The 24,438-nt window shown below is 44.6% G+C and overlaps 1 protein-coding gene across 1 annotated transcript in view; it reads right to left on the reverse strand.

Moving 5' to 3' along the window:
* The window catches only part of zswim6 (zinc finger, SWIM-type containing 6), a 77,769-nt gene that overhangs the window by 24,876 nt on the left and 28,455 nt on the right, over nt 1–24,438 (reverse strand). The window contains exons 2-4 of the mRNA XM_072658756.1: nt 11,481–11,837; nt 8,687–8,835; nt 7,386–7,536 (exon numbers count right to left, since the gene is read on the reverse strand). Of these exons, the coding sequence (XP_072514857.1) occupies nt 7,386–7,536; nt 8,687–8,835; nt 11,481–11,837 (657 nt within the window). The remainder of the gene's footprint in view (nt 1–7,385; nt 7,537–8,686; nt 8,836–11,480; nt 11,838–24,438) is intronic.

Raw genomic sequence — 24,438 nt, forward strand, 5'->3', positions numbered from 1 at the left:
GTGTATGCTAGATAGCAGTGCTGCGCTCCATCTTTAGATACCCCTTTCCTTACATTTGGGGGGGGTAATAAATTATATATTGATTACAGCATCACAGTAACATGGCATTGGTCTTGTAACCCCTGTATCGTGATGTGTAGTGTATCGTCAGGTTCTGGCCAATACAGAACTACTATTCCCGTTGTTCTGAGATTCCTGGATATTGTTTATTTCTTCTTATCTACAGTCACATCTTTTGCTACCAAGGTTATATTTCTGAAATATTTATTCAAATTTTATTCAATATCAGCCAGCTATAGGGAACGCTAGCGCAGCATAACAAAAAGCCGCTCAAGTGGAAGCCATTTTTCTCCTCCTGTAAGCGTAGACCGACAGACGTGACTAGGTCGCTGGTAAACCCCTCAATAATCAGAGGATCCTATTGTTCCGCAGCTCACCGTTCGCGAAACGCTGAGACGAGGGAGCGCAGGCAGCCACAGCAGCTGTAATTCATTATGACAAAGATCAAGATAAGCCTGCATGCTGGGGGAAGGTAGCGAGGAGAATACTAAACATGGTGCTGTATCCTCACAGAGCATCTACTGTGCTTTTACCTTCCCATTGTCTTGCTGTACCGTGCGTTCGGCTGTGGGGAGGATAATGTAAAGGATTAGACCCCGCCGGTGTAATTATGTCAGCAGAGAGAAGTCATGGCCTAATTTTTTTTCCTCCCCTCCTTGCCCCCCCCTAGACGCAAGCTAGATGAAAAGGAGTCGGTTACACCACAAGGCCCCCATGCCCAGATTAATTAAAACAATATTGGGCTTTGCTGTATAAATTAATCCACACATGCGCCAAACATGTAGGCACACATGCATGTGTGAACACACACCCACGTCCTTTCCCTCCACTGGCTGATCCTTTCACAGGCCTGATTTGAGCTTTCACTCCCAATCTCATCTCCTCCACCAACCTGCTCATCCAGAGCAAAGACCCTCTTTCTGTCCTACTCTAGTCCTCTATGAAACGGGGCCTAACCAATAGGTCATGTGGTCAATAAAACTATTGACTATGATTTTCAGGTGACAAGGATTGATCAGACCTCTAGAAACGTTAAGGCAGCCACACTAAGGATGACTGAGATCAACCCTTTAAACACCAAGTGCTAACTGTTTTAGGGAATATTTCAGAGGAGCTTAGATGAAAGATTATCCACTTGCATACACTAAATATTCCCAGATGTTTTTGTCCTTCCCTCCACTGTGGGACGACTAATCAGCATTGTGGGTTTTAAAGGATGTGGGGCTGATTCAATCAGCATTCAATCAAAATAAACTGCTGAAGCAACTGCTTCTCCAAGAGCAATGATCTCCTACAGTCAGGAAGTGCAATTCATGCTTTGAGCCACCACTAAAGGACACATGCATTTCTGGACAAGCTGAGAGATTCAGAACCATCACTGAACATGAAAGAAGCACTTCACCCAAATTCCCTAGTGCAGTTATCAGCGTGCCGAGCCTGGAGGAGGAATAATAGAGGTGCCATTCTCCTTATTACAGGTCAGTGAAGCATCAACATGATGCTATTTTATGGTTAAAATGCTACGTAGTGTTGCTTTAAATCATACTAGTGATCATAGAATTTCTGCAGCGGTTGTACCCCTCCAACACACAAGCTGCTACTTTAGAACCCCTTGCGGTACCAAACAAGCCCTGTCTGAGGCAAACATGCCTTTGTTCCCTTCAACAAAAGGGGCCCTCTCACGGCACAGAGGAAGAGAAAGACTGAGGGAAAGACATTGGGACTAGGCTGCAGCTGTATGGCTGTATTAAATCTCCGCTGTAGCCTCACCTCCCCCACCTTCAGCTCCTCACCCCCCGCACCGTAGCTTCTACCTGACCGCTGGTGTCACATTAAGTGTCCGGGATTTAATGAAACGGTCTTAGCATTATCGCTCCTGTCAGGAGATAGAGGTGGTGGAGGGGAGGGCTGAGGGACGGAGGGAGAGCGAAAGTGAGAGAGCGAGAAAGGGGAAGAGGAAGAGAGGGTGTGAGGGAGTGAGGGAGGGGGCAGCCTTCATAACGAAGGCCTCTCCAATTACGGACCTGACAGGCCTAGTGATTCATCAGAGGGAGGCAGATAGAGTAAAGACCGAACAAGAGAGAGAGGGAGAAGTGGTGGGGACGTGGTCCGTCTCTCTCTCTCTTTCTTCGCTCTTTAATGAGGTAGAGCCCCTCCTTCACAGAGAGGAAGAACGCTCCCCCATACAAAATGGCTGCCACCGCAGACACACACCTGAGTTGAGAGAGGAGAGGAGGCTCTACTGTAGCGTGTATATATAAACCCTTAAATCGGCTCAGAGGGAGGATTCTAAACTTTCAGGTCATACAACAGTTGTGTTGGTAAGCAGAACAAGCTGAAAGCTGTACATATTCTAGGGGTGCATTGACGTTGATCATTATGCATGTTTCCTGCACTAACTAGCAATGGTTCCTAGGACCCACGTGAACTGCAGAGTAATCGCCAAAGTTTAACCACAACAGTGCAACACCCTTTTACTGCTGCTGCCATTTTTTTACAGTAAACATTTTCAACAGTCTGGATGCAGAGCTGCGGTGAAAACACTCAGACTGAGCAGCTGTCCATCACAGAACAGAGCATGTGAATAAAACTGGTACAGAGGCCACAGTTGAGAGCAGGGTTTTATTAGTGTGAGGTGGAGTATCATATGGACACAGAGTGTAAAACGTAAGTCAACCCAAAGATGCTATAAATGAGACACTGGCTACGGGTTCTCGCAACACTCAACATGGCGTCTGGTTCCGGATAAGGTCCCACCCTTTAGCAAAGAGAGCCAATTAGCTTGCTGGTTACGGATAAAGCCCACCTTTTAACAAAAAGAGCCAACCAGCTTGCTTGATATGCCATGAGAGGAGGTGGGCTGACAACACCATGGCTCAGGCCAGATTATGTCAAAATAAAGGTCACTAATACAAACGAAGCAGTAACATTAAATACAAAACAAAAGATATTGAGTTTCATTGATCTTTTACATTAGCAGGAAAGTTTTTGAATAACATTTGACTGTCTTCATTGTTAGTTAGCAAATGCATAAACCAACCTAAAGCTAAATAAAAGTTTAAAAAAAGTGTTATTTGGTAATTGAGCAATTCAGAATCCAAATAATTGGTTATTTTTTCAATATTGACAGATTATTTGTCATTATTCAAAAAGCTGTTTGTTGCAGACCTTGTTAAGTTAATATCAAGTATTTAGGCAACAAGAAGATATAAATATGCTGTATTTACCCATTTAGGTATATTTATCAAGTTACCTGCTGTGAGATGTGATTGGCTCTTTTAAAAATACACACAAATATCTGAAAGCCATAACTTTTAAAACTAAAAAATATATAATTTTTAATGATATTTACTAATTATATATTTGTCATTTTCTTGTCATATTGTATTGTGAAGTTCTTACTGACTTAAAACACATTGGATATCAGCATGTTCTTTGGCAAGTTATATGGTATGTTTTATTTTTATGTAGACATCTATATAGACAAAGTAAATATGCAATAAAATGCCACTCATTTTTAAAGTAATTATTTGCAGATACCGATAGGATTCCGACATTACTGTCCAACCCTTGTTGCATGTTACAGACACACACAGACACACACAGACACACACAGACACACACAGACACACACAGACACACACAGACACACGATGGAGGCTGTTTATCAGGCTGGGTATGCTTATCCATGAACTGCTATGCTGGGAGGGCAGATGTTAATATAAGTGCAGTCCTCAGTGTGTGTATCCCATGTGGAGGTCACTTAAACAGCCCATCTCCCTTGTGACTGAGGGGGCCTCTCTTCCCTTTCTCGTTAGCGATTCCCTGACGAACACAATCAAATATAGAAGTGCCTAGAAGTGCACCTCAAACCCCCCTAACCTCCACCAACCCGCAGAAACTCGCATGGCCTGCTCGGAAGGACAAAAGCAACATCCCTTCAACAGCACCCTGGAAGGCTGGATGCAACCCAGCAAAGTGATCGCAAACATGAGTACCTTGTTCAAAAATACACTGTTTTAGTGAACTTTCCTGCTAATGTAGGAAAATGAGAGCAATATCGTCCATCTTCCTCCATTTGTGGCACAACCAGCAAGCTGACCGATTCTTTTTGTTGAAAGGCTGGACTTTATCTGTAACCATACAGAATGTTGAGTCATATTTCAACCAGCAACTGGTCTCCTCATTTAGAACATCTCTGAGTTGACTTACTTGAAGATTCCTACTCTTTGCGCTCAGCCCACGTCCAAGCGGGACTCCCAAACCTCACACTAATAGAACTCCGCTTTTTGTCGAAGGGGGGCTTCATTTTTAGCCAACAAGCTGACTGGCTCTTTTTGTCGAGGGGCGGGATCTCTATCTAGACTCCATGTTGAGCGTTGCAAGAACTCCTGTTCATATTTCAAGCAGCGACTGGTCTTCTCATTTAGAACGTGTCGGGGTTGATCTACTTTTTACACTCAGTGTAGAGTCCACATGAGACCCCCGCCTTACATCTCACACACAGATACATCTCTACTCTCCTCTCATACACCAGAGTGATGTGGTTGCACATATGTAGCTCATATGTGGCTCAGTAACGGATTTACACACACACACACACACACACACACACACACACACACACACACACACACACACACACACACACTCTGTGTGTGTGTATGTCTACACTTTAGCTTTGTGTATAGACCGAGCAAGTTATTGCAGTGAGAATATTTGTAAGACAAATATTGACTCTGACTAACACTGACTACTGGTAGCACTTAGAAGAGCAAAACAAAGTTCTTACTGGATATTATGGGCTAATTTAGCCGAATATAGTTTACCATGACTGACTGTGTAATGAAAAAAGGATGATTCAATGATGATATTTTAAGTGTACATCATTCAATACACACAATTTATATACCATCTGCATGTAGACTTGGCGTAAACAGCATGATGTTGCAGCATCATGCCTTAAACAGAGAATTCTAGTTTATTAGCAATAACAATTCACAGCCCCCCCCTTCCCAAATGCATTCAATTGTGAAATTACCATTTGATGAGACAATCACTTCCATATATTTACAACAGTCTGATATGCTGTATGATTGGTATTTATAAGAAAAGATCCATAAAATGTACAGACAGAGTGCAGGTTTGAACCCTATGAGCATATGCTTCTTTGTTTATATAGATAGACCAGTGTGTTCTGCAGTGTCGGAGAACACTTAAGCAAGTCAGTTTTGCAGTCGCAACTTCTATCACCGGTCAGCTACATTAGCTTCACAGCTACAGTAGGAAAGTAAAGCAGCAGTAAAGCTTCCGAAACCAGTCATGCCTTGGCCGATCAACTACATTTGGGGTAGGAGGGAAAATTCCGCTAATTAGATTTTTTGCCGAACTATCACTTTAAGCTTTCCTGGTGTTGCCTCATTACTCAGGCCAGCCCAGAGCCTCTCTCCTCGCGCCCAGGGACCTGGACCCGCTCTATTGTGTCGGCCGGCCTGGGTGCCAAGGCGAAATTGACGAAACATCACACGGTTTTGAGTGCTGGCAGGCTCAACGCTGTGGCAAGCCAGTCACAATTAAAATGATTACACAGCCATCCAATTTGCGCTGCTTTCGTTCCAATACCGCGGCTTCAAACACAGTGGCCGTTTCCCAACCCTCCCCACCCCTTCCGCTCTCGCACGGTTCGTCCAGTGAACCATACCCATATAATACCCTAAAACGTTCACTGACCCGCCCTGAAAAAGTTTGTCCCGCCGTACCGGTTGGAACAACAGGGATCAGCAGTTCAAAGGCTCCGGCTACAGTGCAACTCTGGCTTTTACATCACAATATTTCAGCCGGAAAGCCTTGGGGAGGGCTTAAGTGGGGAAAAGAATATGCAATATTGATCAAGAGCAAATGCTGCAAATGTGCAAACTGGCAGCGGAAGCGTCTTCTAAATGGACGTCCTCAGGGACGCAGGTGGGTTCAGCACGAGGCCTACGCGTTCTGTATGCAGTCGAGTCAAACATGCCCTACACATACTCACAACCATGCGTACGAGAAGCCCTAAGCGACCCAATTTACATGAACCCACTGTTCATTCAGTTCTGCCATTTGATTTAGCACTTTTCCGTAAGCTGCACAAATGAGTCAGAGCTGAAACGAAGATAGCAAAGATGTCAGAAAGGGGTTGAGAAAACAGACACCCATCATACAACTTGCTAGTGTCATGTAGCCTGTTGCTTTCTTGTTAGTTACAGCTAAATACAACTGGTAACTGTATGTATGTTTAGGAGTATGTCCAAACCAAGTTCAACAAGTGGTCAGGCACCACTGGGTTGAATAGTTATGCTAGCTGGTAACAGTCAGGTCACACTATATTAGCATCACCAAGTATAGATTATACATAGACTTAGGGCTGGATCCAAAGTCTCTAGGAACACCACGCTTCAGTAGCAGAGCTGGTATGGATATTCTGGAGAACCACTGATGTAGAGGTTCATTATTTTTTATATAATTATTAACAAACTATCTGGTGAAAGTGTTACACTTCAATTTATGATTATGACCATAATGAAGGGATTCACTGGAACAATAGTGGCCCCTTTTGGCATCCTTTACAACAGCCAATTAGACGTTATGTAGTGTTATGTTCTCAGCCATGAGGGGTAGTATTCACTTTTATTGACTCACATAACTGTATGCGCAAGTTAATTGTAATTCTACACATTTGATATTTCTCCGACAGCACACCTTCCATGATAATCAAACTTGTGCAGTCCAGTCTGACTGTAAATCATCTGTGGGTAGTTTTAGGACTGTTGGGGATGCACATTCTAGTCTAATCTAGGGCTGAACTTGGGCTGAACTTGGTAGGACGGTCTGACCCGACCATGCGGACAGTGGAACGGCTGATTTCGAATCGTCCGAAGATCTATTTAAAGTTTTTCCCCAGACTCATCAGACGCGTCGACAACAGTCTTTCTGAAGGCCTCAGAAAGCTCTTTGGATCTGGCAATGGTGATCCCACACTTCAACAATCAGGAGCAAACTAAACAAAATGAGATTTAAATAAGACCAGATCCTCCAAAATCCTCACTTATGGTGTTCTAATCATCTACAGCTGATTCTAATTTTATGGCCGGGTTTAGGCACCACCAAGGAGAATTTGCCCCCCTTTAAACCAGGGCCCTCTCAAGGATTCTCTTTTTATCATCATTACTGAGGATGTTCTTGCCAGTGGTCCCGTTGGCTTGCTCATCATGGGCTCACATTTGTGTGGGACTTTATCCAACAGCTGAATTGTCAGTCCAGCAGAGTCTGCAGGAGGAGGATGGACTCACCCAGTTCATCCCAGAGCTGGCGGTATTTGTCCGTCATTGTGGTTCCCTGTTGCCTCCATAGAGCCAGCCGTGGGTCAGCCATGAATTGCTCTGTAATAAGCGTCAGCATGCGCGCTCCATTCGAGTCCCGCATCTTCAGCATCTCCCGCACCTACACACATTACACACACAGAGCACAAACGTCCTATAAAAGTCAGCACATAGGCCTGGAAAAGGACTGGAGTTCCCTGACCATTCTGAAAGCCTTCAGAACATCAACTACCAACAGAACACAGTCATTCAAAAATCCCATATATATCCAAATTCACTCAATTACAAGAAAGCTGCTGTAGCCATGTCAGTGTTTACGATATTACATATTGAAATGAAGAATGAAAATGTTTATATACTGTTTAATTTCAAATACATTTGAAAAGCATGAACATGATAAATATGTAACCTTCAATTGATAGTGATACTTGCTACCTGCACTGGCATTTAATAAGGCAATTCTCAGTGTATGAGCGCAGGGTCTGCAGTTTTCTGCTTTTCCTCCCTTTCATTTCTCTCCTCATACATTCATTTAAGACCCTCATAGACAACCAGAGACTCATTCTACATGCTCAATCAAGGTCCTGATGAGCAAATTCAATTCTATTTAAAAATGATATTGTGGGGAAAATATATATATATATATATATATATATATATATATATATATATATAAAAAAAAATAACATCTCATGCTGGGCAGCGCAACTGTATAATTGGTGTACTGTTTGAAACTCGTTCTGTGGTCTGCATGTTTTATAACAGTCATGCAACAAAAAAGTGTAGTATAAAATGTAACAGTTTAAACGCTTAGCATTGGGTTATTTTTTATTTTATTTATTTATTTTTTTTTACACACTTTTGGCATCTGGCAGCTGTTCTTTACGCTGCATCAGAATTGATGAATGGACCAATAGAAACATTCCAAAATTAATTTAAATCTTTTTACACTGACTTCCAGTTGCCATTTTAAATGAGGTTTGACAGCGGTGAGATTTTTTATGAATAAATTTAAATAAATTAAAAAACATGTGAGAAATAATTCAGATATGAGAGATCACATCATTTTAAATGCAATTTAATTTGTGTGCTTACTTGCGATTCCTACATTTTTCCATTATTTATTATCTGAATATTTAGTTCCGTACATCAGTACATGGTTACATATGCAAATTGCTTGTTTACTTTTCTATTACCATATCACAACAACACTGGTGCTCTAATGCAGGGCAAGTTCTGAAGTTATCATAGCCAACTCGAAGTCGCCCCACCTTGGAGAAGAGGAGGTTGAGCTGCTTGCCCGAGCCGTGGTAGCCCCCCTGGGACAGAAAGAGCTTGACCTGCTCCTGGACCTGCTCTTCGTCAAGATGCCAGCAGTTCTCATCGTCCACGCTGGCCCCTGCCGTGGGGTCGGGGGCTCCTAACACACACACACACACACACACACACACACAAAATAAATCAGTCAGCACTCGTCCTTGCTGGCCTCAAAGCATACTTGGAAAGTGTAGCACAAACCAGCTCCTGCTGACTCACTGACAAACCAGCACACCTTCTTTAACACGAATGCCTTATGGTGACTCATGAAAGGGGATAAAAGCTGATGTATGAACATGAGGCCTAGATAAATGCAACCAGAGAAAACCGAATGGCCAACATATTCCGCCAGCACGTGGCCAACTAATACAATCAGAGCTAATCCGGTCCAGACAGCGTGTGAGGCTTTCAGACCGAGGGAGGTCTGTTTGGGTTTGAAAGGAGCAGAAAGACCCCAATGCTTTGCATGTGTGAGCAGACGACGAGGAAGCCCCCCAAACCCCAAACAAAAGAAAGGTTTGATGATTTAAACGCTTACAGTCTTGTTATAAAGATTTACGAAGCACCACATCAAATCAACTTCCTGCATTCCAGCCGTGAACTCGCACAGCCCTGCCTTGATGAAAGCACTTCCTTTTTTTTTTAACCCCCACTCCAAAATGTGCCCGTTAACTGGCTCCTTTTTTCCATAATTGGAACATCCGCTTTAGATTTCCCCTTCCCGACAAAAGTGAAATATAATACGGCCATTGTGCCTCACGCAGTCACCATGAGAGAAGCAAGAGTCTTTATTCCACCCCCCCAACCGCACCATTTGGAGCTTTACGTCACCCCTGCCAGGGATGAACCATTTGGCCATAAGGTTCAGGGTGTGGGGGTGTTGGGGTTGCGGGGGGCAATGATGGAAATGGGTCTATGAAACAGAGGATGCCGTTGGTGTGAGGAAATGAAAACCCCCCTAGTAAAAAGTTTTCAGCCAGTTTGTTTTATAGTAAAATCAACATGTGGAACATTGGGAAGGATCTGGGCACTTTTTGGCAAGGACAGCTGTGCAGTTTGGAGAGTGTAGAGGCTTGAGTGATTTTTCACCTCTTCATTTTTTAGACAACAGGACAGACTAAAGCTGAGCGGAGTACGCATAAAGTTGTGCGGATGAGGTCGACCTCACCTGACTCTCTCGTTCAAACCGTTACCTGTCAGATGGCAGATACCACCCAATAATATTGTATCTGGCCACAAATGAAGACTCCAGCAGTTTTAGCTGAAAGTGGTTTATTGACTGAAGTCACTTAAGTGTCAGTTCTTCTTGTTTTATTTTTATTTCATAATTGATTCTATTTCTAATTTTAACCCATTTTACACTAATTTTCTACCCAATTAGGAAGGCCAATTACCCAATTGGAAAGCCCAATTACCCAATTCCTGTTCACGTTACTCTCCCCTCCCCCTTACAAGCACATGTCTCTTCAGCCACTGATGCAGCATTTCTATGTAGCCAGCTAGCTGTTGTATTGGAGCCCCCCGGCCACCTGCAACAAGTTTTCCATTTACTTTTAGGCTCTTTACACACTTAATTTCACTGACTTGAAATGCAAATGAACAGTTTAGAGTTTTCTTATCACTGTATCCAGTTCATCTGGTGTAATTTACTACCACAATTGCTGAAACGCTCCAAAAACCAAAACCGCTTGAGGGCGTTCACTATACTTTTTGTTTAGCCATTAACTTGACAGCGATCAGCACTCTTCCCTTTACTTTTTAGCACCCCCATTACTTATAGAACTTTTTATTCGTTTTAACGTTTGCAAGCATGCGGTCACGCAAAAATCTTGTATCTAACAGTCCAGTTGTTTAGTGCAAACCTGAATACGAGTGCTGTGTTCACACCTGCCAAAACTATAAAAAATTATTAGCCCACACCAAACAAGGTAGGTGTTCGTCTACACAGTGAGTTTTCTCATTTATTTTAAAATTATTTTTAATCATTTTAATAGTTAAAAATTTTAAACCTTGACTTCAGTGAAAAAAACAACAAACAAACAACAACAACCTGGTTAATTGGGTTGTGACGTGTATGGGTGGGAATTTTTGGAAACAATTTGGGTGACCATTAACCTTTAGATGTTAGACAGCAACGTCAGCCTTGTAGCTCCAATTGCTGAGCTAAAAAGAAGCACAGTCTAGAACCCAAATGTTTATTTGCTGACCAATTATATCTGTGGTAAGTAGAAACTTAAGTAAATTTGAAATTCCTCCTGTAAAGTTTCCTACTCAAAACATTTAAGTTGATTTAACACATCAGCCACAACATTAAACACCACCTCCTTGATTCTACACTCACTATCCCTTTTTCCAGCTCCACTTTCCATATAAGAGCACTTTGCAGATCTATAATTATAGGCTGCAGTCCATCTGTTTCTCTGCATCCTTTGTTAGTCTCCTTTCATCCTGCTCGGAAAGTCATCAGACAGAAGGTTGGTCATCCTAGTCCTTCATCAGTGGTCACAGGATGCTGCCCACAGGGCGCTGTTGGCTGGATATGTCCGGATGGTGGACAGTCAGTCAGTCCAGCGGTGACGCTGGATGTTTAAAAACTCCAGCAGCACTGCTATGTCTGATTTACACCAGCGCAACACACACCACCACACTGCCAGTGCCATATATATTATACACACACACACACACACACACACACACACTCTGTTTTTGCCACTCACTGCAAATACATCTTCGGAAGCATTCTCTTACCATGTACTTGGTTGATCTCTGAGTTCTGCGAGAGGATTTCGTCGGCTAGTTTCTGGGCCGTGGGCAGTACCTCTGTGTGGTGGACGGTGATGAGGTACTGTACAAATTTCTGCAACTGGTCACGATTCATCTGGAAGAGTGTCTCTGATATGGGCAGGTGCAGTTTGACCTGCTCGGGCCGCCGCACGCGGTACAAGCTGAGCGCCACCACATGAGCGCAGTAGAAGATGTCCTTGTTGCCGCAGCCGCAGGTCACTGAGGTGATCTTGCAGCGGTCGAAGCTGATGGCCACACTACACACCACCTCCGGCTCGGACGGCGTGGCCGGTTCCGTTACTGTCCCGCTGAGATGAAAGCCTGAAAGAAGAAGGGAAAGGGAGAGGCCTGATTAATTTGGGCACTGCATGGACCATGGAATGGGCAGAAGATCGAATGTGCTGCCGCCCTATTTGTGATTATACAGAAGATTAGTTCCTCTGCCTGCCTGGGCTTCAGCTAGCACCACAGTCAGCTACACACACAGCTCTCAGAAACACCCTTAGCATTACTCATGTTCCATTTACACCTTTTTTTTTATATATATACAAGGGATGTTTGGTTTTTTTTTTTTTTTTTAACCTATTTTGTTGATTAAAATGGTACCGGTTTTGCCGACTTAAGCTGCCTGCCATGTTGGTTATCAGAAAAATAGATTGCAGAGTTGTCACACAGCCATAAACTCTATAACCAGAACCCAGACATGAGAAGAAACAGAGGAAGAGGAAGCGAAGGCCTCAATCCCCTGGTGGCTAACAGATGTATGTGACTGTGTGTGTGTGTGTGTGTGTGTGTGTGTGTGTGTGTGTGTGTGTGTGTGTGCGCGCGCGCGTGCATGCGCGTTTCTGTGTGACAGGATTGAGACGCAACATGGGAAGGGGGAGGGGTGTGTGTGATGGGGGTGTAGGCGGAGCTGCCGTGTGACTGGCGTGTGCCACTACAAAGGCAGAGCTGAATAATGCAGCTGCTCATTTGAATAGCGTTTGATGTGCCCGTGGTGGTGGGCCAAGAGAGGCGGGGCAATCATACGTTGATTAGGAAGTAAAGTAGACACTAATGAGTCACTCCCAGCCAGACATTCGGAGGGACAGAGAGAGACACACACAGAGACAGAGACAGAGAGACACACAGACAGAGAGACAGAGTGTGACTCCGCACATCCCGCTGTATTTACACACCCAGCTTCTGCGACAAAAGGGAGAAGGGGGGGGGGAGTAGAACACAAACGCTAGCATGATTTGAATACCGATATAAGACAGTGTGATCAACACCTTATAGACGGATGTAGCAAAAACATGGTCTAAATACAGCACACACTGTGTGTGTGTGCTTGACATTCTGTAGTTGCGAGTCACAACTAGTGCTGTGTATTGGCAGGAACTGGACGATATGATGCGCATCACGACGCAGGGTAATGATTCACTATATTGCAATATACTGCAATACTATAAGCAAGACAATCTTGTGGTTTGGACTTTGGGATCAATTAGAAAAAGTTGACGCAGGCCATAGTCACTCTTTAAACCGTAGAATAAGAAAAGAACGGGAAAAGACCTAAACATGAACAGCAGGGGCACATGGGGCTGATGATCAGCCGCTAATGGCAGAACTGTTGCAGGACAAGCCTGTTCACTTGGCGAACTGGAACTAGTCTCGAGTTCTGTGCTTGACATTGGTGCTGCTGGAAGCAATGCTCTAATTTTAGAAGTTTAATAAAACCAAATGAATCTTCATTTTTTTTTAACCTACTGAATCGACAACATACCAATGCACCAGACCACAGCCCTCTACAAAGTAAGTAAAAAGAGATGCAGCCTAAGAAGGTGATGACAATGGGATGACGGTATATCATGAGTTCTTTAGTGTGCTCTCTAAACAGCAAGGTGAACCCAAAACTAACCGGATCTAATGTAAACAATGGAGCAAGTTCTGGACTTTGAGGTATGAAAACACCCTGAGGGTCCATGAGGACCAGTCTGATAACCACTGTTGTAAGTGCAGCAGCCAGGGTTTCTCTTCTTGGGCCTTTTCACACCTGGCATTTGTGTGTTTTCAGTGATCGGATCACTTTCAGAGCTCACTCTACTGCATATAAAGCCAGGAGTAAACACATTCAGATTCCTACCACATTCAGAGGTGGTCAGAGATGGGTCTTGACCCATTCATTGTTACGGTTATGGAAAATGGTATGGTTTCTGGTATGGTATGGTTATTGTATTGTGTTTAGTAATGTCTAAGCTTGGAGGTATCTTTTGTATTATTAGTCTATTCTAACTAGCTAAGGCTTTTCTTGGGTAAATAGCAAAGCACTTTGTAAGTCGCTCTGGATAAGAGCGTCTGCTAAATGCCGTAAATGTAAATGTAAATGTTTCTCTTGCTCTCCATGACTCCTTTTTACACCAGGTAACTTCATGGGACTAGTATCTGATTTTAGGTCACATGCATTTACACGCTGTAGACAAATGCATCTCCGGTTAGTCAGACTGAAATCGGACTGCTATGTGGGATGGAATATGTAAATTCGCTCTATGCATGGTCATTATTGCTGGCATTTGGGACAGAGACTGATGCATTCACAATACTATATCATGTGGCTCAAACGCATCTCGGACCACCAACTGGAGTTGCTTGAGTGGTGGGATTTGTATCTGGTCTAAATGCATCTAAATGTGTGTTTCCCCCAGCATTTTTGTGAGAACAGGGTCCATTTTGTGAGAACAGGGTCCATTGGCTGGCAGTATTATAGATGGCTACTGCTCCTCTGCACTGTGGAATCCCTACTTTTCTCCCAGAGCCGGACCACCTTGATGAGAAACCATCAGTTAGAGGAAGTAAAATGGCAATTATTTATGTGTTGGCGTGTCCGAACGCGGGGGAGTTAAATCAGAGCTCAGCTGGTCAAACTGGAGACGCATTTCAGACGTGACGAGTGTAAACAGAATCTGATCCACATACTATCCGCATATGAAATGCATGTTAATGCCAGGTGTCAATAGCCTGTGCTGTCCGCTCATAATGTTAATCAAGATGCAGGTCAAGATCCTCCAGGGACAGGTCAGAGAAACTACCTCTTTTGTAGTATGGTCACCTATTGGCTACTGCTATTGTAACACAAGAAAGCAACAACACACAATCATATCTATTTCACAGGTGCTTTGCCATTCACCCATCTCCTTTCCCCCTCCATTTTGTTCTTGCCTTTAAGGCACAACGGCCTTCTCACCTTTTAATTCTCCTCAGCTCTCAGCAGCAGCTCTGAAACTACAGCAGGTAAAGCAGCAAAAAAAAGAAAGAAAGGGGGAAGGGTTGCATATTTCACTTTTTTCATTCATCTCCCCCTCTCTATGTGCAGACCTTGCACTCTCCACCTATATCCCCACAATGCTAAAAATATTTGATCACTCAAGAAAAACCTTTGCTTGTAGGCAGGCAGGGGAAAAACGGAGCCAGAGGCGATTTTGTAAACAGAACAAAACAGAAAAGGCACGTAAAGCTGTTCCCACCGCAGAGGTGCAGTCGCACAGCTTTCTTTAACACATATGGATTCGGTACAAACATTTAACGCTACACAGTGTTTGTTGGGGCCACATGAGGAGGAGATTTGTGCTCATTGGTGTGAACTATAAATGGAAAAGGAATATGGACCCCAGTAACTAGGTGCTGAAAATAAAGACCAAGCTCCAACCATCACACAGTGAAGGCCCAGCTTCCCACAAGCTTTGCAGTATTAATGCTGCGCTCGAGTGGTGTCAGAAACTGGGAAATACCGTTTGTACCACTTGTAAACGGCACTTGAACAGCCAAAGAAGTGCTGCTTACAAGTGGAAAACACGTACTTCTAGATGATACACGAGTTTACATTTCTCCATACGCTTTTAAACTCCGCTTTAACTGAACAATAACCTGTGCACTGTATTCTCTACTTGAGCCTGCGTACACTGAGCATTATGCAGTCAGCAGTATACCTGAGCACTAAGCTACTAGGCTCCATAAGAACCACCAGGGGTACTACAGCAACCACTTAGTAAAAACCCAGCTAGCAACACCATGGAAACCACCTGGAATACCCCAGCAACAGCCTAGCAACTGTCTGAAAGTGGGATCCACTTTAGCTAGCAACCATTCTGCGTATCCTTCAGGAAATGAACTTTTCTAGTCTATTTATATGACTGCACCAGAAATAAGCCGCCTATTAGTGTTTTTTTGTGCTGTACAACTAAGGTAAAGTTTAATCGTGGGTCCCTCTACGCCCTTGTTTTGGGATATCCTAAGGATCCTGCCAAGTAGGTGAATCTTCCAACAAGCAAATCAAACACAGCCAAAAGATCTCCTACATGGGACACATGGCCAAAATGATTGACCGCACCTGGCATGTAGCATCCAGCCTGCAAGCTCAGCTGCTAATCAAAGCTAATTTTGTTAGCTGGCAAAGTTGCCAGTAGTTTCAATGGTAAAGTTAGCTAACAGCTGGAGAAACTGCTGACTAATTTATTGATTTCTACAGGCCTTAAAACGGATAGCCAGTGCTGCTAGCTTGATAATAGGAGTGAACACAGCGGATTTAGACAAGAATTGATCATCATATAGAGCTGCATGGATATGCCAAGAGATCATTTATGGCAGAAAGTCATTTAGATCAACTGACTGATTCAGTTATACAAATATTCACCCTCTTCCTAAGCCATGTTCACACAGGCAGCCCAATTCAGATTTCTACTGAGAGCCTCTGAAATGTGGCTTCTCTGATTCGAATCACCTTTCCAACCATATATGAATCAGAACACTCAAAGTTATGTAGGCGATGCTGAAGAGGCTCTAAACTGAATTGGAAAGTCCAGAATTGTCCGCAGTGTGAACACAGCCGTTGGCTATTCTTGGGCTTGGCTGGCATGTCGTTTACATGTCTGCGGTAGGCATTAGTAGCCTTGCCCACAGACGTTGTGTTACGCTCACGCTCATGCTTACGCTCATCATGTGGACCGTGACAGTCGGGCTCTCGGATCCGTCTAGACCGCAGTGAATCGGACTCCTTAAAGCAGACTAGCACCCACCCTTCTGTAACCCACGCTCCTTCATTCACAAAGGAAAACAAAGGAAGCAATTCGGCATGTATCACTCAGCGAATCAGCCAATTACGCCGTACAGTCTCAAGGTACCCACATAACGATTCTGTTCATATTCGCCAGATAGGCCTACACAAAACATTTCAACTCTGAGCCAAAGTACAGAGCGGTGAGCTTCGTAATCAAAATTATTTTGTGCTGAAACGCTCCCCGAGGAGGCGGAAGGTAATAATGAAAGTAAAGTGTAGATTTAGAGGCCAATATAAATAAACGCTGGAGAGAATTCACTATTCATCAAAGCACTAAATGAAATCAACAGCAGCGCACGGTTCCTGCGTCGCGAGCCCGCAAATATGTCCACCAAAAGCAAGGTTTCTATATATAATAATAAAAAAAATAAAACCATACCCCACACATACATACTTTCACATGCATATACCATCACTCACGCTCAGGCACACGCTCATGCACACGCTCACACTCGCACCCTCTAAATGATTTTCCTTGGCATGGCGAGCCACGCGAGGAGCTCAGGGAGACGGGGAGCTGTTTAATGAGCAGGCTGCTGAGGGAGCGCGAGTATTCTCTCGAGTGTTCGCATCTCACACGGAGCGGCGGCTCCCGGACAGTTCATCAGCCCCGAGCCATCTGCTAGCTCGGGTTAAAGACGGCACTTCCCTCCCTGCTACTCTCCGACAGACTGGTAAATAATTAGCCTAGCTGCACCTCCATTCTGCTCTGCTGTCCATGAAGACTGCACTGCACTAACTGCTGCGTTTGGAAGCATTATTTGCATGCACCTCGCTCCATTCATCCTCCCCATCCCCCATCCCGCATCCTCCACCACCTGCAACAAATCAGTGTGCAACAGGGAAGACGGTCGGATTCAGTCCATTCGGTCGAGGCCATTTTCCTTCCAGCATCCGTTTACACCTGCCGAAACCCCTTACAGCCAAGTGTGTGTCAAATGGGATACATATTTGAGCTTGAAACTTATGATATCTAAATGAATCATAAATGAATGATGCATTTACGGAAGCTTGCTCAAGTAAAATTTGGGTAAAAATTTCAGGAAGTTGAGAACAGTGAAATGCATACACAGTCCTTCAGAGGCAGCTACTGACTTAAGAGCATTCGGGTTGCATAAGCCTGCGTTTGAATAGACATTCAGATGCCTAAAAATAACTAGAGAGGTGGGAACAACATTGAAAGTTGGGCGGCCACATGATGTTAAACCGTGACTGTAGCCAAACTGGCTGCACTGCGTTTACACGGATCTAATCACGTGAGCTCGATTACCTCAAGATCTGAACATCCGATCAGCGCAGTGACAGCAAACCCTGGTAAACTTGTCTTTTTAATCAGCGTTCAGACAACCTGCAGATATAGCGCACACACACATAGTGCCTACTGCAGTCCCAACAAGCCACCACATACATTTGGGCCTATATTTCAACACACAATATGCTTCATGAGCTGTGTTATTGCCCAGCGAACTCTAATGCTGGTTCCAGGAGCCCACGGACTACAGCTCTAGACGTTAGTCATTTTTATGGGTAATAATTATCATATATCATTACTTTATAAGCTGCGGATGGCAGATATTAACACGTGCGATGATGGATCTTTGTGTGACGTCAATTTTAAACCCGAGACTTCTAAGGGAGGACACGCACTGTCCAGCTAAAGCTAACTTGGAGTTAATGGAATGGCTGGGGCTACGAGACAATTAGCACGACTTTAATTAACACATCTTCTCGATGGTCAGTTTTATTAAAGCACTTAGGTAAAGCCCTTGTGGAGCTCATAGAATTCATACGGGTGTAACAGGCCAATCTGCAGTTAATATCCAGCCTGAGCTTTCATCACACCAGGCACAGAATCTAATAACACGCTGGTGATGGTGCTGATGGTAGATGTTACTTACACTGAGATTAAAAGGGGTAAATCGTTTCTGCGGTTTAGGAAGGTATGCTTGACCCTACACAGCTAATATTGCTGGAAAAACTGGGCAGGTAAAAGAAATGAATTACATGCTAGCAGTGGCGGGGGTGCAAACATGGCAGCAAATGCCTTTTAGCAAGCTAATAGGGTCATTTATTCAAAAATGTTGTCTTCACCTAAAAATTGCTAATATTTCTGGGTAAAATGGGACAGTTATTGGCATATCAGACCATAGAAATGAATAATGTGCTAATGATGTGGTGACTGGACCGGTACATACCTACTGGATCGGTGGTTTCTGGTTAGCAGCTGGGGGTGGGGGGTGGTGGGAGATATGATGCCAACTGATCCTAATTAGCTACAGTTTGTGGGATAAAGTATTCCTAACAGCACAAAAGGTTGAAATGTGAAATGGGAATGAGGTGCAGAAAGGAAACTGCAGCATCTGCCCATACACTAGCACCTATTAGCAAGCTGATAACAAAATGCTATTCACAACAGCCATAACATACAACATTTTTCACCTCAGCTGTTTAAGAATGTATTCTTGACCCAACACGGCTAACGTTACTGAGTAAAAGGGGCCCAAAGTTGTTAGTATCAGGAAACAACTTGCACTCATTTTCAGCTTTTACGATTCGTGAGTTAATGTATTTCTTACAGGGCAACGTCCAACACCATAGGTTGGCATGTGAAACAGGGATGAGGTGTGGAAGGGGAACAACTGACGATGGTTTAAGCTTAGTCTCTGGGTTTACAGCAAGAAGCCAGAAGCGCAGAGTTGGGGAGATTGATAACACCTCATTTCCTGCTTGACAGCAGAGCGTGTCATTCTCACACACACACACACACACACACACACACACACACACACACACACACACACACACACACACACACACACACACAGACAGAGAGAAAATGAAGAAGAATGACCGCCGGAGCCTTTTTCTGCTGATAAAAACTGGCCCTGAAAAAGAACGCAGACAGGCCCGTATTCTGAGAGATGGACAACTCTGAGTGCTTTCCAAAATGCCCGCCATAAATCCTCCCCTGTTGAACACCGGTCAGCTACCACCCCCCCAAAACACACACACACACACACACACACACCTTTCTTTTCCCACCTCAGTCATCAGAAGACAGACCTGTAACCTTTCTCACTCACGACTGCCCTTTTCAAAACATTACCATTTCAAAAATGTCCAATTAGCTCTGACCTACACGTTGACCCAAAAGACAGATCTGCAGCAGAAAGGGGGGGGGGGGGGGGGGGGGGGGGTGCATCGGAAATGGCAACAAGGCTACAAAACAATGCTGCATGACTGGATGCAAAGAAATGATGCAGGTCCTCACCGTGACCTATCGTGAAAAAGTCCCTTTTGAGGATATATGGATATATTAGGGTTGTATATTTTCATAGGAATGTAGGCCTCATACAAAGCTGTGATCCAGGCAGGGCTGAAGATTAGGTCTGCCGAGCGGGGCGGACAAACCTACAATAAGACAATTATGTTATCTGGCATATAAGGCATTTCTTCTGTTGAGTCACTGAACATCTTGGGCCCTGTCCACATATTTAAAATAAATAAATAAAAAACAAAAGTATACCATCTGCATTTTGGCCCCCCGTCGCTATAAACACAATGTCTTACTTTACTTTCCCATTAAATCACACTAAAATACTCCCGGTGAAAATTAGAAAAACTGGTGGAATTTCCCTTTCAATCAGATGCTGGTAGGGCTGTAGGGGTTCACAGCATATCACATTGCCGGTTCTCACAAGAACACCCACAATGCATTGCACGACACTGCTAATATAAACAAGCAAGTGGCCTCCATTATGCCAGGAGCTAGATATCAGGGAGAGGGAGTGTTTGCTTTGGGGACGACGTCAGCGGTTTCGAGCCCAGGGCCTGCAGAGCGTAACGATGCGAGACATGTTGTGGTGTTTACCTTTGTGGACCAGAGCAGACCATAAACCACCCTCCCCGTTTCACACTGTTGGAACACCCTGGCAGCACAGGTTCTCTTTCGCTAGGGACAACCTGTGGACGCCATCCAGCTTCTAACGACCTTAGTTTACCATACGTCGATGTGGCGTCTTGAGGCATTCAAGTCAGTCAAAACGGTGAAAACAGTGAGCCGTTGTTGCTTATCCGCTCTTTGGACCTTCCTAAAGAAGAAACGGAAATTGCCCTTACTCCCCCTCCCCCTCGCCCTCGCCCCTGCCCCCATCTCACATGCTCCCCATGATTAGAAGACACCAGTGTTTAACCTTCAGGATCTCATGTGCAAGTTATTAAACGCTGACATTTTGTCCTGTCCAAGACTTTAAGGTTATTCTCCTGAGCGCTTCCAAAGAGGCTGGGGAGGTCTGAATAGCAACCCGGTTTAAGCACAGGCCCCCGGTTTTTGGGTTGTCCTAGAAACCAAGCCGCCCGTGCTAAAACTCACGCTCGGCTGACGCTGGTTCTACATAAACCGGTTTGTTTTCGTCTTAAGACCACCCAAACACAAGGGAGCAGGATCAAAAGCATTTCCCTAGCCACAGAACAAGTTCCACCCCTTGAACAAAAAAAGAAAAAAGAAAAAGAAAAAGGGATGACTGGATCATAACTAGCGTGCTCCTCTGGGCTCAGTGCTTTAGCCAAGAAGCAAAACGTCAAAAATGTCAACATAAAGCAAATACCAGGAGCCAAATAGTCACCCCCAATACAACAACAGCCATCGAAGGGATTTTTTAAATCCCTCCCGCAACTCTCTGCTCTCGCCCAAGCACACACACACACACACACACACACACACACACACACACACACACACACACACACACACACACACACGATCTCAAATCAAACGCTTCATCACAAAGTAGTTGAGAGATTAAACTGCCCGGGTTGTCATCCCTTTTAAGTGGACTGTAGTACGTGGCAAAATGGACGCAGCTAAACATTCCCTGCCTAACGTGATTGTTTAAAATACATGAGTTTCTTCATAAAGGTATCTCAAACCGAGATACTTTGGGAAATTCAATTCCCTATTCCCAAATACTTACTCTAATCAAGTTAGGACATTCTCAGCAAACAGCACATAATTGACTTGTTTTGAACAGGCCTGGAACGAACCCTGGTCCAAAAAACACGCCCCGTGGTTCTACTATCTGGCCATACCATCACCTCCTCGATTCGATCTCAACACGTCACGTATACGCTCAGGTCTTTATGTTGGTGGCCCTTTAAACCGATGCATGTCAACTTCCGACAACAGCGAAATGCAGCTCTCGTTTTTGCAGCCATGCGGAAAGGTACTCCAGGTACCTTTATATGAAAGCTAAGCTACTCCGAGCAAACAACTGATAAAGCAGGCCACTGCATGATCTGCCTGCGCAATGCCATGCCATGCAATCCCACAGAGTCAGACACACCAGTCAGAATGCATAATAGGTTGCCCCTCTAACTTAGCTTCATGTTGTGGATAAGGCTAAGTGTGTTGTGCCTCTGAAAGGCAGCGGAGCAGTGGATAGACCCTGATAATACCCAGAGAATGGCCCAGGCTCTCCAGGCTGGAATTACATCTGACTGTGCTCCGGGCCAATGAAAGAAAACACTGCATGGGAGGGGGGGGGGGGGGGGTGTGAGGGCCACTGCCAATGGGTGCTGTGTTTAGGCCTGTTTAATAGCTGCCATATCGTTTAACTCGATATGGTTCCAATCAAGCTCATTTAGAGCGCTCGGATTGTGCACACCAGCACACACAGGCTCGGTATTAAGCCATGTTGTGTGGTCTATCCAAGCCTGCTGATACATGAGCTTTGGTAAACAAGCCTTACAGCATCAAGCCCTCTTTTGATGGGACAGTTGCATACGGTTCCTTGGCTACTCCAGCAATAGATGCCAGTGGAGCAGATAAAGTGGCGATGCAATCCAAAGAGTGAGTGTGTGAGAGTACAATATATATATATAAGAAAGAAAGAAAGAAAAAAAAAAAAAAAAAAGGTTCTTTGTGTGTGGTCCCATCAGCAAACAGCGTGCCACAGGGCTGGCGCTCCACGGGCCTTGAAAAGCACAGCTGCGGCCCAGGCGTGTTTTCCCAACAGTCAGTCGCTGTGCCGGCTGCCGCTGCCCAAAAACAGCCGGGGTCCCTTCCTCCACCTCAGCTTCCACCCCTGGCCTCCAAAGTCGTTTGTGCTTGCCGGATCACTTTCCCATAACAAATAAGGGGAAGAGGAGGAGCAAAGGAAGAGGCCATCGCAACCGCGACTCCAAGACACCATAGTGCTTGGCCCCTGGGCCAACCCCTCCCATGTAGGTGCACACGTGCACATACACACACATACATACATACAGGCCAAAACCAAAAAAAAACACAGACGCACACCTGTTTCCTGGGGTGGTCCCTGAGGTCACACAATGTGGGCGGGTCACAGGGCCTTGATTCGCAGTACAGGACGAAAGGAGAAACCGCGAGAACGTATGCCCAAGGAAGCTTGAGCCAGGTTGTCTGCATACAATCTCAGGCTTCCAAGAGCCTCGCCAGGACGAGGGCTTTACTGTGTGAATGGTGTGGAGCGGTTTCACTCACACACCCAATTGTATAGGGAGCAGGATGAAGATGACCACTTCCTGACTAACGTGGCAGCGTTTGTCCACACCAGATCCGAGGGAGGTTCCCGTCTGAGTGAAGGAACAAACGCAGTTAACTCCTAAAATCCTAGGCCCGTTGCTAAGATACTAATCTAAAGATGCATTAGTCTCTTCTGTTAGTGCCAGGACTTAGAACCAGGTTAAAGAAGGCTAATGAAAACCAGGAACAAGAGTATTTTGCTAAGAATAACAATGCAACCGAGAAAACACATAATTGACTGTTCCGGAACAGAAACTTTCATTTGAAGGTCATGGTTTCTGTCTCACAAAGTCCCTTTATATTATGTGTAGCCTACAAGCTAATCATTTACGTCCAACTCCAGGGGGGAGAAAAAATAAAAATAAAAATATTATATATCCATCTCACGGGGTACCACTGACACATTCATAGGGTCCGGTTTACCTACCACATGTTTTTGAGAGATGGGAAGAAACCCCAATACCCAGAGCCACACACACCAACTCTTTACAGACAGTGACCAGAGCAAGAATCGAACCCACAACCCCAGGCCCCCGGAGCTGTTGCATCCAATCCTAGGCTTCAGAGAGCCTCTTCAGACTGAGGTCGGTCTTTACTGTTTGAATGTGTGGAGTGGTTTCCATCGCACACCCAATTGTATAGGGAACAGGATGAGGATGACCACTTCCTGACTAACGTGGCAGTGTTTGTCCACAGCAGATCTGAGGGAGGCTCCTGAAAGAATTAACGGCCAAATGCAGCTAACTCTTATAATCCCAGGACTGTTGCTTAGTTGCTAATCTAAAGATGCATTAGTCTGTTCTGCAACTATCAGAACTTGGAACCAGTTTGAGGAACAAAAATGAAAACCGGACACACACAATCTAATGAGGCCAACGAAACACAAGCAGCAAACATGAGTCAGAGCATAGAGCTGAGCTTCTCTGCTCTTAGACCTTTAAACTAGTCATAGCACTTAAATAGATGCTACACCTCCATTTCAGCCCTGGGGCACAGGAAAGTAGAGAACTACCATCAGGGCAATACTTCGATTCCAGATGCCTGGCTTCTTGGGTTCTTCATGACCCCTAGTCATGCTACTGTTAACGTTAGCTACAGTTCACAGGGACAGCCAAACCCTGCTGCTGGGAAATACGCTACAGTGCAACAGGACAGGACAGCCCTTTTTTTTTTTTTTTTAAAGGACGTGGGGGATATGCCTTTCAGGAGTTATGTGGCTATGCCCTGTATGTCGGCTGAGGCTGACTCTGCACTTCTGGGGAAGAACGAGGGCTCTTCGGCAGAGAGAG

Source organism: Salminus brasiliensis, chromosome 16, assembly GCF_030463535.1.
Source record: "Salminus brasiliensis chromosome 16, fSalBra1.hap2, whole genome shotgun sequence".
In the NCBI taxonomy this organism is placed as follows: domain Eukaryota; kingdom Metazoa; phylum Chordata; class Actinopteri; order Characiformes; family Bryconidae; genus Salminus; species Salminus brasiliensis.